The 19,789-nt window shown below is 38.6% G+C and overlaps 1 protein-coding gene across 4 annotated transcripts in view; it reads right to left on the minus strand.

Moving 5' to 3' along the window:
* usp10 (ubiquitin specific peptidase 10) overlaps window positions 1-19,789 on the minus strand; it is a 26,457-nt gene continuing 6,668 nt past the window's right edge. Inside the window, exons 2-15 of one of the 4 annotated variants that reach the window (XM_067589455.1) lie at window positions 18,467-18,535; window positions 17,249-17,294; window positions 16,740-16,799; window positions 13,383-14,615; window positions 9,844-9,935; window positions 9,155-9,264; window positions 9,005-9,063; window positions 8,814-8,917; window positions 8,291-8,390; window positions 6,576-6,756; window positions 4,663-4,828; window positions 3,877-4,021; window positions 2,797-2,862; window positions 1-2,011 (exon numbers count right to left, since the gene is read on the minus strand). In XM_067589455.1, coding sequence (XP_067445556.1) covers window positions 1,824-2,011; window positions 2,797-2,862; window positions 3,877-4,021; window positions 4,663-4,828; window positions 6,576-6,756; window positions 8,291-8,390; window positions 8,814-8,917; window positions 9,005-9,063; window positions 9,155-9,264; window positions 9,844-9,935; window positions 13,383-14,615; window positions 16,740-16,799; window positions 17,249-17,294; window positions 18,467-18,535 — 2,619 coding nt within the window. In that variant the 3' untranslated portion in view covers window positions 1-1,823. Of the gene's footprint in view, window positions 2,012-2,796; window positions 2,863-3,876; window positions 4,022-4,662; window positions 4,829-6,575; window positions 6,757-8,290; window positions 8,391-8,813; window positions 8,918-9,004; window positions 9,064-9,154; window positions 9,265-9,843; window positions 9,936-13,382; window positions 14,619-16,739; window positions 16,800-17,248; window positions 17,295-18,466; window positions 18,536-19,789 lie in introns of all 4 variants that reach the window. The other 3 variants (XM_067589446.1, XM_067589473.1, XM_067589463.1) reach the window with 3 other exon arrangements.

Consider the following 19,789-nt stretch of genomic DNA (forward strand, 5'->3'; position numbering starts at 1 on the left):
TCAAGCAAAGAACTAGTTCAATTTTATTCATCGTTGTGCTTTAGCCTGTGTAATTTCTTTTCAAAAACACCAATTCAAATGCAAGCATATTTCTGAAGGGAGCGAGAGCATGGGGACATCCAATAAATGATCAATGACAAAAAGAAAAAAAAAAAAAAAACTAACATCTTTTAGTAGCTCAAACAAACAAAAATCATCACAATGAATGAATGATCCAAAAATCAATATCTTCAACAAAAGCAAACACTCTCCTTTTGTGCGCATGTCCGGGGGTCATTATGCAGAGCTTAGCACAGATGTAGTCCCACTTTCCCCTCAACACTCAGTTTCCCTCGACTGGGAGGCAATGCTGAGCCACAAAAGAGTAAATACAGAGGTGTCAGGTACATTCCCCTAACACATCACAGACATTAAACTTGCAGTTTCCGCCTGATTAGGGTTAGACACGTACACTGAGTGGAAAAACATCACAGATTGAACCTAAGGCAGCCCCCGTTTTCTGCTGAGTTGGGGGGTTAGATGGGTGGTGTGGCTCAAAACTACACTGATAAGCCACCTATACACAGGTGGAACCTTTAAACAAGTAAAGACAAAATAAAAATGAATGAATGGATAAGAGAAGGAAATGTACAAAGTAAACAAGGGCGGGTTTTGCAGTGGAATCTGTCTTGATTGGTTGCCATCTCTCCAGTGCAAGAACTGAGTCTAAAAACTGGCGAAGTCCTTTAGGACCCAAACAAGTTTCCAGTCAGCTAGATTTTATTTTTTATATCTTTTTTTCTTTTTTTTTTTACATTTTAGTCTAAATATTTGCAAAATATGTATTTGCCTGTCATATTGTAATCATCAATCAGTTTATACTTTGTGCACAGAAGCTTATTTGTTATCACTTAAATTCTAAAGCGCATTAATGTTTTGTTTTTTTTAGATAGTCTTTCTAAATCTAAACCCAGATACCATAACAAGGTTCTCTCAAACAAGGAAGCTGCTCAGTTCTCATTTAATGTACCACATTTCCTGTTTTTGATGGCTCAAGTTGTACCTAGATTTAAAAGCATCATAAAAGTGAGGAAATGGAGGAAGAGGAGTTGGTGTTGGTGGCAGAAAAGACAATCTGGCCTTGGGAGGAGAGACTTGTAAATGCTGGTGCTGGGCCTTTTCAATGCACTAGAGCAAATCCAAATATGCTTTTAAACTGCTGCAAATTCATTAGGCCAACAGTTCTCCTTACTAAAAGGCAAACACTGATATTTCTATGTCATTTCCTTTAAAAAAGGTAATCCAAACAAGAGAAGTTACCCCAGCAGTCCACTTGCAGCCTGTGGTAGATAGTTCTTCCTGTGTGTGAGTCCACTGTTCACTATCTGAGCCAAGCTGTGGGCTCAGCCAGAGGTGAGTCTTGGGTCCTAAACCTGTACCCCAAACCCACCTCCATCTATTCAACAGTCCTTCCTTGCTGCTTTTAAAGTAAAACAAAAAGAAAAAAAACAAAACAAAAACAAAAACACAGCAGTGGTGCACAGAGAAGAGAGAGCAGTCACAGGGAAATCTTCGTGAATGCAGCTTGTTTCTCTTCTTCCAAGAGACAAGGAAAAGGGTGTTGGAAAAGCTGGTTCTCAGGAAAGCAGGGACAGGAGGGAAGAAGAGGAAAATCTTGCAAGAGAACAAGTTGGGCAGTGTTCCTGTTCGTTTGTTTGGTGTGTGTTTGTATCACGTGTACATGTACTGTCAACGAGTGCATTTTTGAGCATGTATGTATTGTGTGTTTGTGAATATATTCGGGGATGCTTGCGTATATGTCGGGATGTGTGTGATGTGTGTGTCTACAGCAGGTCGACGCGGCGGTAGTACAGCAGGTAAGCGGTGCGCTCTGCAGTCTGCTTCACCACCTGGTACTGGTTGATGACCTTCACCGTCTGGTCGTCGATGCGCAGCCAGCCGTTAAGACCAATGTGGAAGACATCCGTGGTGTAATGACCACCTGTCGCGCTGTTCCCATGGTGATAGACAACTGGCAAAGTTGAGTGACGGAGAAAAAAAGGAAATCAGGTAAGTGTGGGGAATTTGATTTAAAAAATCTGTTGACTTCTACCTGAACACTGACACAAACCCAATGCTGTACAATACAGCTACAATAATGCATACAAACACTGACTAAACTCTTTTAAAAAAAGGAGGAAAGTTGTGAGTTTAACTTGACACATGAAGAGATTCTTTCACTTTTCCATTTTATTAATTACTTCACAGGGGGTGACATTTATTTTCTTGAAACACTTCAGCTTAACGAAGTTTTAAAAAACTCAGTGAACTCAGCCCTGGGACTAAAAGAGGGATAGAAGTCCAGTTAAATCAATCACAGTTATTGCTGGTTGTTTTGGCATTTTGTTCATTTATTTAGCAAACACACTCCTCAACCATTGGTCAGTGTAGCTATGATGTTCGTTTGTGAATTTTGCAATAATGAAAGCAGAGGAAAAACAGAGGCTGATTAATTACGAACTGCTTTTCCTCCAGCTGGATGAAGTGTTACTTGGAAAACTCAGCAAAACACTGAAATATTCCAAAAAAGGTTTGATTTATTACGATCTGAAAGTACCTACTGATGTCAAACAGAAGAGCTTCTGTCAACACAGGAGAGGACGGGCAAGTACCCTTGGCAGCATTATTATGGGTGGATGAAGGATCCACATCATATTCAATTAACAACTATTACAGTGACAATATGTAAAAATACAACCCACTCCAGTAGATGTAATAATGTGACTAAAGTACATAAGCAACAAAACACAAACATACCTGCAAAGAGCCTGTAAGTTCTTTGGCCTTTCACAACTTTGCTCCGCACTCCAGAGGATAAGAGATCTGAAAGGAAATCATAGTTAAAAAATACACTGATAAGAAAAAGACGTTCTAAAGCAATCCGTTAAATTATAATTAAATACAGAATGTCTTTACACCATGTTCTGCTGCTGAACTTTTATGATTTACACTGCAGAAAAATTAACAGGTTTGGGGGAATTTTGCCTTTATGCTGACACAGGGTTCTCATTTTTATGAAGCCTAGAAGCCTGAACCTCAGATGGGGACATTGTTCTGAGGTAACAGCTTTGTTAACAGCTTTGGTTGGCTGACAAGGTTAAAACATGGAATATCACTTTCATTTTAAGTCTCAAAAATATAATTTAATTTTTTTTTTTTTTATGTGCAAAAATGGTGAAAAGAAATATTTATGTAGGTTTAAAAATCTCTCTGCAACATTGTTTTTTTTTTGACTCATTCTGAACCTGATTCCTCACAGATCGTCTACGGCTATCTTGCCATAGCTATGCCGGTAATATTGTGTCATTTTAATGTGTTGCTCCCATGCTGAGCAGACAGATCATTCCCCTAGAGAAAGACTCACCACTCTGTCTTTTAGAACATCAAAAAGATTCATCTTCCTCTAGGGAACCATCTTTTTCAGAGTGTAAATCGTGCCAACACTGGCATTTCATTTGGCCAACTCAAGGAATTAATTATCTGTCAGCCTGTTGATGCATATTTACTAACTTGACCCAGATTAAGAGCTCTTATGACTGGAAATGGAGTCCTGTAAACATGTTTCTTACCCACAATAAGGCTGTCACGATTAGCTGACTTTACAAAATATATAAATAGGATGGCCTTCGTTAATGTGACTGCTGCATGCAAACCCATGTACATATGCTTGGTGATGATCACAAAATGATCTTGAATACAAAGTTCAATTCAAAGTGAGATGTCTTTGGTCGATGTGGGTGAACTGGGTCATCAACTTTCTACCATTCATGGGTAACAGTGTAATCAGTCCTCCCCCAGACTATGTGGGCCAAGTTGAACACCTGGTGGACTCCATACCTTTGCTAATTTCCAGGTCAACGGGGTAATCAATGTTCTTGGTCAGTTTCTGGCAGCCTCCAGTCTTTTCAAAAATAAATCTCTTGAGATGGAGCACCAGCACAGGGGGCAGCTCTTCCAGAGTCACCCTCCGACTGATCTCAATCTAAAAAGGAAGGACAAAAAGAAAAGACAGATGTGCATTTAGAGAGAACACATTGTAGTAGAAAGATTTGTCCCAGACAACATTGTTACAATTTTCAAAGACTCTCACACATTTATTTATAACTGTAGGCTTAAACCCAATAAAAAGCTCCTAAACAAGAGAGAGCAAAACAAACACAGAACAAGAGGTTACATTTTATTGGAAACCCAAGAGCTTCAAAGCAGTGACTCATAAATCCCTCTGTTTTGGGGCTTTTAGCAAGAGACAAAAGTCAAAGACCAGAATGATAGGTTTATCTGTTAAAAAGATAAAGATAAAAAATAAAGATTGCCCATTTTAAAGCTGTACCAGTTGTTCCAGTACAATAGAAACCTAATCTTTACTGATTGTACCGTTCTAAGACAAGTATTTGTGACGACCCAAGGAAACAAATACAATCTTTGAGAAGAAAATTCAGGGATGGAAATAAATCAAATATATCTTATTTGAGCACAAGATACATTTTTACAGCTTCCAAAACATAATAAAATACAATAAGATAACTAGCAGTACATCAGTGGAGCAGGGTTTTATATTAAAAAAAATTGTGCCAGTGGTAGTGTGACTGAAGATAAATGTAACCTAAAAGTCTTTTTTTATACCTCCTGCTTGGTTTTAGAAGTGTAGCCCTGTACCGACTCCCGTGCCACCAAGGTTTCTAGAGCCTCCTGGACAGTGCGGATCTTCTCTGATTGGATGTCCAGCTGCAGGGTAAAGAAGGGCTGCAGCGTGGCCGACTCCTTAGAGTTCTGTTGATACACCACCGATCTGACAGAGAATCAAAACACTGGGTAAGATATCCAGAGGAAATACCAGATAACACATGTAAGACTTGGCCTTCTACCATCATGGCAGGTTATAATTTAAAATATTTCACCAACAGTGCCAGTGAGATACTTTTCAGTACAAATACCAAAACAATCACTTTTTTATATAACATACTTTGCTGAGTAAATACACACTTTATATTGCAAATGTTGAATTTTACAATCCTTAATTTGTGAAGTACCACTTGATGGCTTTAAATTGTTTTAAGTGTAACATAATTACATACTGTAGATCCTCAAGATTAAACAAGTGACGTTGGAATCATCAAATGACCTGACCTTTATTTATCATTCCAAGCATATCCTGATTGCAACATCTGACCCAGAAAAGTTAAAAAGGAAAATGCAGCTAACATCCTGGCTGCTCCTGATGGTTGAATAGTTCCACTAAAAAAACTTGAATTGTGGAAAATCACAGTCTTTTACTGTGCACATGCACAGTAAAAACCTGAGAAACTAGGTTACGTGGGTAATCGCGGAATGTGTTTGCGTGCGCTTTAGTAACCTGGTTACTGCAAATCTGCGTATACATGCAGCAGAACGGTAACCCGATTTCTCCCCTACCGGCAACCTTATTTTGGAAGCGTGGCTAACTGATTTTAACTCCATTAGTGATAGAAGACGCTGCTTCCTGACTTTTTTTTTTTGGGTGTGTGTGTGTGTCTTTGTTGGAACGCAGTGAGAGAGACAGGCAGACACTTCCTCACAGCACAAGTGTCTGAACAACAGGCACATTTTCAGTGGTGGAAACAGACTTATTTAGACATGTTCAGACTACTTTGTTGTACTTTCAGTCAAATTAAATTATTTTAAATATGAGGACACATCACTCCATGTAACAATCTCTCCTTTCATCCAGCTGCACTGCGCTGTCCCTGTCTGTAGTCTTTTGTTATGCACATGCATAGTTGTAAAAAGCCAATTAGAAACCTGGTTACCTGTATATTTGGCAGAGTAATTGGCGTCTCCAGGAGAAATCTACCTGGGGAAACCAGGTTGCTTTAATCCCCTACCCTGATTGCAGAAACCAGGTTTCTCATTTAAGTGACAGTTCAGAAATCAGCTTTCAGGAGAAAATCGACTGCAACCCAGTTACTTAAGTGCATGTAAACTCACTGAGTGATTCCCCAAGACAAACAAATTACTTTTGCAAGAGCCTCCAAAAAAAGCCATGGGTTATAGCCAAGCTCAGTGGGCGTACACACCACACTCCGTAAACATACACTTCTGTATTCCATTTCTCTCTGGTTGCAACCATTTCTGAGAAAATAATCCTTGGAGCCACTGTACAACTAGTATAGACCAGGACTGTGCCAGACCAGAACCTCATAGAACATGTTATTTACGTAGGCTATGCCTGCACAGGTTCTTAACTTTCAAATTTGTCTGAAAGTTAAGACCTTTGTTTGTGAATGTGTGCCCCACGTCTTACTGTCGAGACTTCTTACCACAGTGAGTCCACAGTGGCTGTTATTCTGACGGACTGTTGTGCTAGTTGGATAAAAGCTGGAGATGGCTGGTGGCAAACCGATTAGTGATGCCACCATAAACTGAGGTCAAAAACAGGCCGCAAGTCATGATAATTCCTTCATATACACAGGGCTCATGAAAATTAAAAAAAAAAAAAAAAAAAAAAACATCCCATAATACCCCTCCACATTCACTGACACAACAGTCTGTCAACGTACCTGATGTGTCCACCGAATATGTCAGTGATTGGCGTGCGGACAAAGTCAGCTTGGCGAGTAATGGAAGTCTTGTTTCGGGGGCCAACTTGCTCCCACTCATCCTCACTACCCTCTTCCTCCTTATCAGCAACATCTTCCTCCACACCTGGCTGAGACTCTGGCCCGTTGGGTGTGGGAGCTTCTGCTCAATGAACATGAAAGTAAAAAAAAACAAACTTTAGAGATCCAGTGACCAAAGTGCTTCAAACTGCCTTGAAGCACACTGAAAATGAACTCCTCTCCTGAATCCCACCTCAGTTTAATGTTTGCAGGAAATTCAATAGTATTTCAACTGATATACGGATAAAAAGATGATACAAGTTTCATTTTAAACAATTCTCAAGAAGTTCTGGGGATTCAAACAGATACAATGTTCTTAAATAGGTAGCCCCGAACAACTGCAATAAAAAATGAAAACCTGTGTCAGTATAATTTTTGGAGTGTATACTTTCAGTCATTAGCACTGATATGATAATAAAGGGAAATAGAGCTGCAACTAACGATAATTGTGTATTATCATTTAATCTAGTGATTATTTTCACGATAAATCATTTGGTCAATAAAACATCAGAAAATGGTGAAAAATACCCATCACAACATCCTGGAGTCCAAGGTGACATCCTCAAATGTCTTATTTTGTCTAACCAACGGTCCAAAATCCTCAAATATTAAACTTACAGTAATGTAAGACCAAAAAAATGCAACAAATTCTCACATTTGAGAGACTTGAACCAGCAAATATTCAGCATTTTTGGTTGAAAAATTGCTTAATGATTATTCAATTATCAAAATAGCTGCCAATTAATTTCCTGTCGATCAACTGATTGATTAATCAAATAATCATTGCAGCTCTAGTGGTAAACAGTAGACTATCTCTAGATCGCAAAAAAAAGCCAGTTTTCATTTTAACAATACAAATGTTCCTTCTTCCATTCCTGCATCTTGTGACAGCAGCACAAGACGCTGTCTGAACGAGAGCAAGAACATGCTGTACCACGCCTAGGAAGGGAGACTGTCATTCACAAACACAGCTCCCATGGTAACGTGGATATACATTAAAGCATGATTAAAAATATCATTAAACAGTGTTTAACGTTATTCAACATGATGTAGCTATATAATCCACATCAGACAATACAAATGCAACAACAGTATTTTCAAAATGTGCATCTTTAACCTGTATTTATATATGTAAATAATTTAACCTTTAGCTTGGCAAAAACCCAAGCCAGCCAATCACTGGTCAGCTCAGTAAAGCTGATTTTACACTTGCACTGCCATGGGTTCAAATTGATCCATGTCTGTTATTAAAGTGTACGTAAGTTTCATTTTGGTGATGTGTGTTTAAAATGTTTATTGTAGTTCATTCACATTTGCTACTCTGTTCTGAGAAATTTCACGCCTGTTCAGTTGAAAACGGCATCTAACTTTATCACTTCAGTAAATAATATACTGGCGTTCCCGTTACTGAACTGGTTGAAGTTAGTTTTACTAAAACTTCACAAGCTCAATGCTTCCGTCTGCTTCGCTGCAGTTTGATTATGCAGAAAGTTAAGGGTTTCAGCTTTAAAACACAGAGGGGCAATAACATGCAACAGATTAACTGAATTAGCCAACATCTATAAAGACTTTATGTGCTTTGTGGTATGATTTTGATAAGTGGTAAACATGCTTACTCTCTTCCTGAGGCGAGATTAGTTTTTTCAATGCCAGCATCTCCTCGTGCAATCCATTAAGAGTGAAGCCAAGGTACTCCTCCGCATCTTCCTGTCGACCCTGAGAACAGAGCATAAGGACACCATTACCAATTAAAACACACTACTAAGAATGCCTCCTGTCAAATAAAACACTGATGACTCAAAATCAATGTGCATACACAGACGTTCATTGATGTAATCACAGACAGGAAAAGATTACGGTCTCATTTAGGGTTTACGTAATTTCATTCATTAGAACTGTGAATCATGATTGATTCAGCATGTGTGATGCATGAACTGCCTTTATACACCTGAGTGGTCAAATTCTGTTCTACATATTGAAAAAAGTGCATTTCTGAAAAAACAGGAACATTCCCTTTGAGCACCGTATGTTCCAGTGGAAGTGTATTAAAAGAGTGTGACCATTAAATAAAAGCAAAACCTTGACACTGGTTTTGCAGTGATTCTGTAATTTACAAGATCCTGAGGTGGCATATCCTACCTTCTCAGAGAGACTTGACTTGATGAGAGTGAGGAGTCTATAAATGTAAGTCGGTTCAAAAGGTACACCAGGTCGAATGTCTTTCATGACCTTATCACCAACAGCTGTGGACACAATTTCAAATTGCGCATCAGTTATGTGGACAGAAAATGAAATAAAACTGTGTCTGGATAGGCTTTCTAACAACTTACCTTGCTGTTTGGCTTTAGATGGCACAGGCATGTTGTTGAACTCATTTACCAGCCTCACACTGTCAGAGAAACAAGGGTGATGAGCTCAACATATTTTGACAAAGAATACTGATATCCAATTCACTAGCGGTTTGCAGAAACATAACTCACAAGTTGTCTATCATGGGTGTGGAGGTACATGGTCTCTGCGTTTCATTATGCAGAGGAATAGACTTCATCAGGTGATACATGGGAGGGCATGCAATCAGGGCCTGTAGGGTCTGAGTGTTTAGAGTCAGGGAGGAAAACCGTGTGTAGGAAAAGCAATGTAACAAGTTACTGTAATATTCTTAATATGATAATGATGAATGATGAATTCTAACATTATGAAACACATGGTGTAACTCAGAAGCTTGTAAAATTAAAAAATGTCTTTAGGAGATATTTCATATTTTGAGTTTCATCTTGCAAGTTTTTCCAATCAAAATGAAGGCTGGAAAGGTCTCAAATTTTCCATCAGTTTCCAAAAAACACAGTAAGATTAATCACTGTTAAACTGTTTTCTGCTTTCTTTAAAAAGAAAAATGCCATTTTCCTGGCGTTCACAGAACTTTCCAGGCAGAGCTGAAAAACACAAAGAATTTAAGTTCACAATGGCACAGTATTTATAAAAAGCACAACAGCTTGCCTGGGACTTCATACAATCTACCAATTGACCTATCCTTTTGTGCTCTGGCTTGGCACTGTTGTAAAAACAAGTTATTCCACTGACATTAAAACAACCCAACGAGTAATGTATAAACACAGTTCTGAGGTGTTAAAAATAAATCTGTGAAGCGGAAAGCTGAGTGAAAGGATACAGCGTTGATATAGCACCAGTTTCCCTTGTTGATCAGTCCTCTCGGCTGCAAAGACACTGGTTTATGTATCAACTTCACATTCTCAATAAGTTCTGGGGATTCAAACAGACACAATGTTCTTAAATAGGTAGGCCAATACAACAATGAACACCCACATCAATATAATTTTTGAGTGCATACTTTCAGTCATTAACACTCCGATATGATGATAAACATAGTAGATCATATGACAAGCCTTCAAGTTTTCATTTTAACAATACAAATGTCCCTTCTTCCATTCCTGCCTCTTGTGACAACAGCACAAGAGACTGTCTTGAATGAGAGCAAGCATATGCTGTACCACGCCTAGGAAGGGAGACTGTCATTCACAAACACAGCTCCCATGGTAACGTGGATATAGTTTTACACAAGTGATTAATGTTCAGTAACACGATTAAACTTGTCAAAAAAAAAACTTGGCGATCACATCACACAGTACAAATACATCAACAGCATTTTCAAGATGTGCATCTTTAACCTCTATTTACATAGAATGTACTAATACAGTATAGTATAGTGGTAAGTATAAGCCAGTTATCATGCCAGTACTTGACTTTTTGTAAAACAGTGTTATACAACATAATCTAAGGTAATGCGGTAATAGAGTAAGAGAGAAACAAGTATTGAGTATTTATACCAGAAAGGGCCAGTAAGTCATATTGACCCACGAAGACTTCACTAGCATTTCTTGTGTAAAAGAAACATGCATCTTACTGACACTACGGACAGCACAACAGTCCTTTATGAACTTAAAAGAAAACCTTTTTTTCCAAACCCCTGTTGACTGTGTGTTATTTAACACATACAGAAAATACACACAGACAAAACTTATGGTCAGTTTTTAGTTAATGATTATAGATCTGCTTATGGTCTCCATTTGTAATTTTATGCACCTGTGACCATCTCTGGCCCATCTGAGCCAGTGTTCAATGCCTTGTGCAAATGTTCCAATAGCTTACATATTAATGAAAAAGTAAACCAATGGTGCAACGCTGAGGCTTATTGCACATATTTTTTTCTGTTTCAAATCAATCCAATCTGTTGTATAGACTAGACAAACAGGTTGTGGCTGTGTGCCGATCCATTTCAAAACGGCGTTCACTTGGAGCTCCATTGTACTAAATACTGCAATAACAGACTAAACACTATCAAACACATTCAAATAAAAACTGCTAAGGAACTAAAATGCACAATAATCCAAACAGTGGGGACACATTTCCTTCCGTTGGTACTTGCATTGTCTAACACAGTCTACAGTCTTGTTATGTCGCATGTTTCTCCATCAGAAAAAAAAAGCTATTACAGTGTGGGGATCAATATGATCCACTGATGCTTTTAAGTGTATGTGTGTATATATATGAATAATCCCAGCGGTTTAGTGTTTTAGACAATCCGGTATTGACTGACACCCAAGAGGTTAAGGAAACCCTATTCTGCAAAAAAAAACCCTAAAACAATACAGTCCCAAGGTTTTCTGCATAAAAAACAAAACAATTTTTAAACATTAAAGGGAACAAACCGTTGCTGTAATGTGAAAACTTTGCATCAAATTACACCTAATAACTACTGTGCAGTTTAGAAGAAGAAAGCGTGCTGTAAATGCTCACTTTTGACTTAACAGGATTGTGTTTAAAGTGGAACTGGATACAAAGACATAAATTAGGTCTCGGGTAGGTTTCCATAACTTTCTGACAGACAACTGTAGAATAACCCAAATATGTGTAAAAACATGCAACATTATCAGGTTTATCCTAAAGGACTCAACTCAAATATTGCAATCTGCTTCCTTTTTTTTTTAAAGCCCAATTGCTAGAGATAAGACAACTCAAATGGAAACATGACTAAGAGTCTACAGGCATGCTAGTGGCTCTGAGAGGCTGTACTAAAGACACAGCAGTGCTTTGAGCTAAATGCTAACATACCATGATCATGATCACCATCTTAGTTTAGCATGTTAGTACACAAACATTTACTAATTAGCACTAAACACAATGTTTTACTGAAGCTGATGGGTCATTGGTTTTCAAGGCTTTTGTTTTTACCCAAAGAACTGGGCAAAAACAAATTTGGCCTGATGATGGCACTAGAGGAAAAGACACAAGGATCACCAAAGTCATTAGTATGCATCGTCTAGACACTACAAAATTTCATGGCAAACCATCCAGTAAATGTTGATGATATTTTTTTTTTTAAATAAAAGCCCAAAATGTGAGCCTTCTGGTGGCACTCGAGGAAAAGTCAGATGATAGCCAAAGTCAGAATTCATCTTGTAACTATTTCCTCTGGTAACTAATAATGTCTGTCGAAAAGCTCATGGCAATCCATGAAATAGTTGAGATGTTCTAGTCTAGACCAACCCACAGACTGACAATGCACATCCCTAGCCTAAGACATAGCTGTGAATGACTTGGCACAGCAAAGTACTTTGCATCTTGTATCTGTCTGCAAGTTCTCAAATAACTGACACCGGAAGTCCTCTTAAATCCCAGTAAAATGTGCTTGCTGGTGTGGTCACTTCATCTGATCGTTGAAGCCAAACCACAAGTGTTTGGCCTCAGTTTATTTTCTAGCCTGTTCTGATCAATGGGATGTTTCAAGAAGTCTTTTTCTTCTCTTTTGGTTGAGAAGATAAAGTTTAAGTGAATGTTAAAGTTGTGTTGTGAGTGTGTTCGGCGATTATGTCCTCAAGAAACAGGGTATTCAGACCTTTTTTAAAAAAATCTCCCTGGAGTTAAATGTTTGAATGGCCAAATTCTATCTTAACTTTGATATATACACACAACTTGAAATATAATCTCAAAAGATTCTTCACCAGGATCAAACACTTGGATCTTAACTCCATTTTACATCCACACAAAACATATGTCCCTCTTGAAATATCACATTTATAGGGAACACATGATTTCTCCCAAGGAAGATGACTCTAAAGAGATAAATTAATACTTACAACATCTAAAAAAAATATTGTCCATCTACCTGTGACATAGCTGTGTGAGGGGAACAATCCTCTGCTAACAGGGTGTGGGCCTACCAAGGCATTCCTGGCCTACTTATATTGGTGTTAAGCTGGAAACAGGGTGTCAGATAAAGTGGGTTACACAAATGTGACTAATGACTCAGTATCTGACAGCTATTCTGGATGTAGTACTACCATCTAGTGTTCATTTCATTTCTTGGACATTAATGTTAAATGTCCTAAACACTTCCCAGAGGTAAGGTGTTAATGAGCAAACTTGTCAGCTTAGATTTTCATATAAAGGATCATAGGCTGCAAAATGAGAAATACGGTCACTTATCTGCTCTGCTCTTAAACATCAATTGTTTTAAAAGCTTACACTCACTTAAAAATAGAAGGAGCAGAACAGTACAGTTGTCTCAACATTGCCACCAAGTGGACGTAAAGGGAGTGTAGCAGCAATGCACATGTTTTTTGTTTTTTACAGCAAAGCAATATAAAACAGGTAGAATGGGCTATTTTTAGAAACATCTTTCTATAATACCTGCAAGTTTAGGGGCCATAGGATCTTCTGATACATGGACAGGGCCATCTTTGACCTCCACAACTTTCTCAGGCTGCTCTGGCGTAGCAGGGGAGGGAGCCACAACTTCCACAACATTCTTTACCTCCACAAAGGCCTGAGGGCCCCCAGGCAGAGGCTTGGAGTTGTGGAACAGGCTAGCCCAGGATTTGGGGAGGTTGGCAGTAGGTGCAGCAGGAATCACAGGCGAATGAGCCTGCTCTGTCACTACTGGCTGGGCAGCAGAGTCTGGGGAGACCTGCTGAGCCTGTTCCCCACTCTCACAGTCTTCTTTGTGTCCATCTGCACTGACAGGAGTATCAGGCTCTGCTAGGCCATTGGCCACCCCACTGTCTGCTACCTCCCTTCCCTCCAGTTCAGTAGTCGTAATGGATGCGGCGACAGAGGGGGTGGCCACAGCAGCTGAAGGAGGAAGAGGTGATTTGGAGCAGGGGCTGTGTGGAGTATCTGAAAGTTCAGGGCTCTGTGGAGCCAAATGATCTGGCTGCTGGTCTGCAGTCCTCGGTCCCTCTGTCATCCCTCTGCTTTGAGAGGAGGATGAAGAGGAGGAAGTTGCATTGTTGCCATCTGATAAAGAGGCAGCTCCACTTGTTAAGTCCAAAGAAGAGTCATCAGGGCTATCACAAGTCCTCTGATTGGCAGTGGATGCGGGGGCAAACTTGGCTGCTGTCACTGCAGCCGTTGCCGTGGAGACAAGACCAGGGGTGGAAAGTTCAGCCCCTGACAATGCCTTACCGTCCACATCCTCAGCACTGTGGTGTGGGGCACCGAGTGCATGTCCGTTCACCAGTGCTGTCACAGGCGTCCCATCTGCTGCGCTGCTGCTGTTGTTGTTGCTGCTGCCAGTTGCCGGGTCCAGGTAGTTGTAGTATCCCGGCGGTCGCTTTTTCTTTTTCTTCCTCTCTCGCTGTCCCAGGCTGCCAGGGAGGCCGTCCATGTCCTGGCAGGCCTGGTGATTGTCCAAGGCTGAGGCCTCCGAGTCAGGGCCATCCAGCGAGTTGAAGTGGGCTCCATCAGGGACATCAGCTGCTGGAGGAGCTGTCTGTTGGGCTTTCTGGGCTGGCTGGCAGCTCAGGATGAACTCTGGAGCCTGTGGGTTGAGGGTGCTCGATACTTTGTATAAAGGATCATTCACCCCAACAGGCTTGGAGTCCATCACCTCATCAACGCCAAACTCAATGCGTTGATAGTCTTCTGCTGCGGGTAACATGACACATAAATGAATTAGAAACAACAAGTTTTGTCCTCAAATACAGCCTAAAGCCTAAATATAAAAAACAAACACTGTTTTGTTTTACAAGATGCCCTTCAGAGTTTGATATAAAAACTGTATTTCTAAACAAGTAAACCATCACCCAAAAGGGGTTTTGGGAGTTCGGACTGAATCTGACATACCAATAAAAAGAGAAAAATCTGCTAGACCTATTTTTAGCTCCAACAACTATTGTTGTGTCTATGCTTGACTAAACCCACATTCCTAAGTAGGATGATTCACCATCTAACATTTCCTATTAGGCACAAAGAGACAATAAAGTCTACAAGCTACATATTCTATGACATACTCTCAACAGTAGCTAGCAATCATATTGCCAGACTGAGTGAGTTGTTGTAAATTTATTTATGTATAAAAATAAATTTGAATGTATAATATCATACCAAACACTGTTTTGCACAAGCAGCCCACCACTTTACACCTTTTAGGCTAAACTGCCACAGAAGCAAAACATTCAACATTTCTTAAAAGTTACTGAGATTTCATATTTAGTTTGCATTGAGTTCTGTTTTGTAAGTTGTGCCGAATTTGCCTTTACAAAAAAAGAGACCAGGTCGCTTGACAAGAGCGGTAAGACAGTAACAAAGCACAAGGGGTTTATTGTAACCCTTCACTATAAAAAAATGTGTAAAAAAAACTTAAGAGGTAGGCTTACATAGATTTAAATAATCAGAAATCATAGAATGAAGTGATGGAATTTAGTGTGGAAACAATTCAAAGAACATGATAAAAGATGATATACTAGAAGACATAACATGCCTGCCTTACACCTCTCTGTATGATACAACCCACCTTCAAACGTCAATGAAGTTTTATACAACATTCTTTTATAGATGACTGAGTCCAGTTGTTGATGTTTCAAATATTTGCAAACTGCATTTTTTTAAATTGTTATGGCAAGGTGACAACTGATATTTTCTGATTTGAGGTCATCCATAAAATGACTAGACTAACTGTAAATGAACCATATATTCCATTAAGTTTATGTATTCTTATGGAGACATCTAATTAACATAAGTTTTTTTTTTAATGTTGCTGTTTGCTGGTGTGGTATTTTATCCCAAATGAAGCTAGCTGCTTATTTACACAAACTCAGTTGTCATTTCAATTTCATACATTCACAAATGTCCTCAGTTGTGTTTTTATCATTTGTATGCCCTGAAATGAAAGTGGAATGCATTTCAACAACTTAAAAATTTTTGAGATGTGCCAAAAGTGAAATGGTCTGGATACTTCACAATGGACTGCACATGAATGATGTAGCCTACATCAAAATGCATCATTTCTGGAAAACAGAGTACTTTTTAGATTAGCATTTTCAAGTGTCAAAACAGCTTCAGCAATATAGAACAATGTACAACAAACACATGTATGTCACCATTACAAAACAAATGTACATCATTTTGGTTAAAATGTGTTGCATGGCAGCTTAAATAGTAAATGATTATGCAGTGTGAGGCGCAAAAGGTGAAAAAGTGAACAAAACAGGAAACATTAGTAAATGCTAATCAGAAAAATCATCCAAGTGGCTTTTATCATGACACAAATTGACTGGTCACCCAAATTGTCAATCCTGATATTCTGCAAGGGTTAAGAGGGTATGAAGACAGCTGTTACCTCCTCTACTGGGATTAGAAAAGTCCTCTGTTAGTGTTACTGAGATCACACTTCATAACTGTAGAATGCATTCAGCAGAAAAACCTTAACCAGGTAAGGCTAAATAGGTTCACACATGTTAGCAACCACATAAAACCATCACTATGCCCTTAGTAAATAAGCTGTGATTGTTAAATCATACAAAAGTCCAATCTGATTTTAAGTCAATCTGGAGCCCTGCAGTGGTGAAAATGCATTATATGCAAGAGAGGATAAGATACTTAACAGTATCTTGAGCATGCAAAGCTCTACAGATTTTACCAACAGGCAAGAGAAAGAATACAGGCGCAAGGTTTAGAAAGCCACCAGTTTTTGAAACCTGGATTTTGAGTTTACAGCAAACGTACAACAGCTAGTCAAGCCACAGGGTGTCGGACTCCTCAACTCACCGCAAACCTGCAGTCCCATAGACTCCATAATATAAGGTACAGCAGGAGTGCAGTAACTTCCTAAATAATCAATACAAATCAGGGTAAGGCAATGTCATGTGCAAATGGGTACCATTTTAAAGAATGGTGGCTGTTAATCAATTTTTTATTACTTGGTGGCTTGAAATGTAAAAGATGAAAATGGCTGACGTATTCCTAAAAATAATGAGAAGGTCGAAATCTACTGGGATTTTTAGTTTAATACACATTGTATGTATAAATATATAGAAAAAAATAACATGAAAAACATCTCCCTGCCAGGCAGATCAGGTCAGCTCAGCCTGGGCTTCAATCTTATATTTTAAAAAGACCTGCTTTGGGAAACTACAGTAATATCAAATAAAAGAATGAGAGTAGCCAGCTCCTAAAAGAGAGGGTAGGGTATCTTGATGCCAATGAATTTGAAAAATACATTATCACATCATTACATTATAATTATACATAATTGAGTGTATGTGAAATGTACATACCAGGAGACTGAGTGACGCATGGGACTTTGTCATTGAATGGAGGAAGCTGTGAGACAAAAGGCAAAATCAGAAGTTAAAAAGATTTTTCAAAATGTTTTCCTAAGGAAAGAAATTCTTAAAAGCAGCCAGATTAATTGACATTTCTGCAGATAACTGAATATCTTTAAGTGGTCCAACATTTTTTTAAATCTCATTTGTGTGACAACTATTCTGCTATAATTGTATTAGTGGGGAGATCTGTTGCATCAAAACAAATGCACCTAATTTCTCCTTTACTTTTCTCCGTTACTTCATGTGACAAAGTGAGCACCGGAGGAGAGCGCAGGTCGTCATTGTAAAACTGGTATAAGTTCTGACACAAATGCAGTACTTGTAACCTAAAAAAGTTGCCTGGAGCTGCATTCACAACCTGTGACAACAGTCAGTTCAACAGTGATCACATCTTCAGTCTACAGAGAGAAGTTCTGTGTAAGGCAGACGCTACTACGCATGTACAGGAACGCAGTTCTGTTTACGGAGCTTTGCTGTGCTACATATCACAACCTCTTGACTTTGTGCTATATTATAAATTTATGAAAGAACTTGAGTACAAGAGGTTGTGATATGTAGCACAACAAGCAGGCCAAGCTCTGTAAATGCAACCATGTTCCCATTCTCATTGTCATTGTCAGTTCATGGTGACACCTTTGTAAAAACATTTTTGGACCACATGTCCAATGAACCTTGTTACTTCCTGTCAAAGAACAAATCAATTAGGTTGTTTCCAACCTGATTGATTTGTTCTTGTGTTGTTTGAATGTTTGGTTTTTATTTGATTTGATATCATGGACAATGTTGGCAGATAGTTGTTTTCATATTAATCATAAAGTTTACAGTTAAAAGCAAAAAATGGGGTAGGACTAGTTTTTAACTTCTTCCCACTCCTTTTCAGACATGAAATACCTTCTTTGGATTGTTTACTGGGATTTTGATACATATGTTTGCTGATGATTTTGTCTGTTTTGTTTTCTCTGATATATATTTTTTTTTTTTCTTTTAACATGTTCAAAATAAACTTAAAAAAAAGATATTGCTGACCAATAGAGGCTGCCAATTTGTCTTTTTGTCAATCGCAATAAAATTATGATTTGTCAAAGTAAAAATAACACATTAGCGTTCTTATTTATTGACATTTTAAAATATTTGAGATTATAGTTACTTTGTAATCCAATTCCTTACCTCGACATAACATCGTGGAGTCACAAAAAACTGATTGATCTCATCAGGGCTGAATTCCCCGAAGATGTACTGTGGGGAGAAATCAATACAACAATTAGGTTAAAAGAAGGGCAATGCTGTAAATTCCACTTTTCTCAAAATATATATTTTTCCTGGTATGGTGCAAATTAAAAAAAAAAAAAAATCAGGAAACTGATCTTGAATGGCCTGACACACCATCAGAAGAATCATAAAACTTGAGGTCATTCATCCATATAAAGAAGAGAACAAATCAAGGGAAACGTCAAATGGGCAGATAAGTCCACCTCATACCTGGAACTGATTCAAAAGGCAACGTCACTGGATATCTGGGTACAAGGGCTTTTACTACAGTCCGTCAGCCAGCCAAGACTGCAATGCTAGCTTGTGCAAAGGTAAAGCACTACATGAAGTGATGAGTCATGCAGTGTTATACATAAATCATGAACACAAAAAGCTCAGATTTGATTCCAAGACTGTTTGGCTTCAGTGAAGTGAGTTTTGAGAGGTTTAAGAACGTTAAAACAAACAACTCAAAGTGTCCTCAACATCAGAACAAGCTAAAGCAGATGTGTAGTGTAACTTGACAGAATGAAACTAAGGATGCAGTTTGAGCTTCTTTAAAGACACCACAAAGACATTTGACTAATGGTTTTGTGATGTAAAAAAAAAACAAAAAAACACACACACACACACACAGATCCATGCAGTGGAGTATGTCTGCCAACTAGTTCTTCTAACATCATCTGGAAATTTACAGCAGTAATTTGTCACTGGTTAAATGATCAATAATGTATCAATAGCTTAATATAACAGGGTTGATGGCTGTATGCTTGCACACTGAACACTGTGAACACTGATATAATTGTCCAAGTGCAGTGGAGGCCTAAGTTATCATTTTCTATCATTAAGTCACCAACACATAAATGATGGGTAGCAATCCACAGGACTGTGGCAACACCATGATCCTGTCCAGCAAACATTTACTAAATACACCACAAAGTACAGCTTCAAAAATCACCCATGACATGTGAGCTCACACTACTCAGTCTCAGTTATCTGATTATTTCTCATTTTGAACATTCATGTCATTTTAGAAATGTCCATGTTAACACAAATGTGGGTTTACATTTTGAATTTTCCTGAATTACAAATACCCAGACAACACAGCAAGATTTCTAGTGTTGTACCCTCGTTATACCAGCAGGTGAACAGGTGAGGCAACAGTTCTAGCCACTGACCCACCAGTGTTTCCTCTGCGTAGTGCCATCTCTAGCACACTGCTACAGATAGCTCAATTATGAA

The sequence above is a fragment of the Thunnus thynnus genome, chromosome 1 (assembly GCF_963924715.1).
Source record: "Thunnus thynnus chromosome 1, fThuThy2.1, whole genome shotgun sequence".
NCBI classification, from domain to species: domain Eukaryota; kingdom Metazoa; phylum Chordata; class Actinopteri; order Scombriformes; family Scombridae; genus Thunnus; species Thunnus thynnus.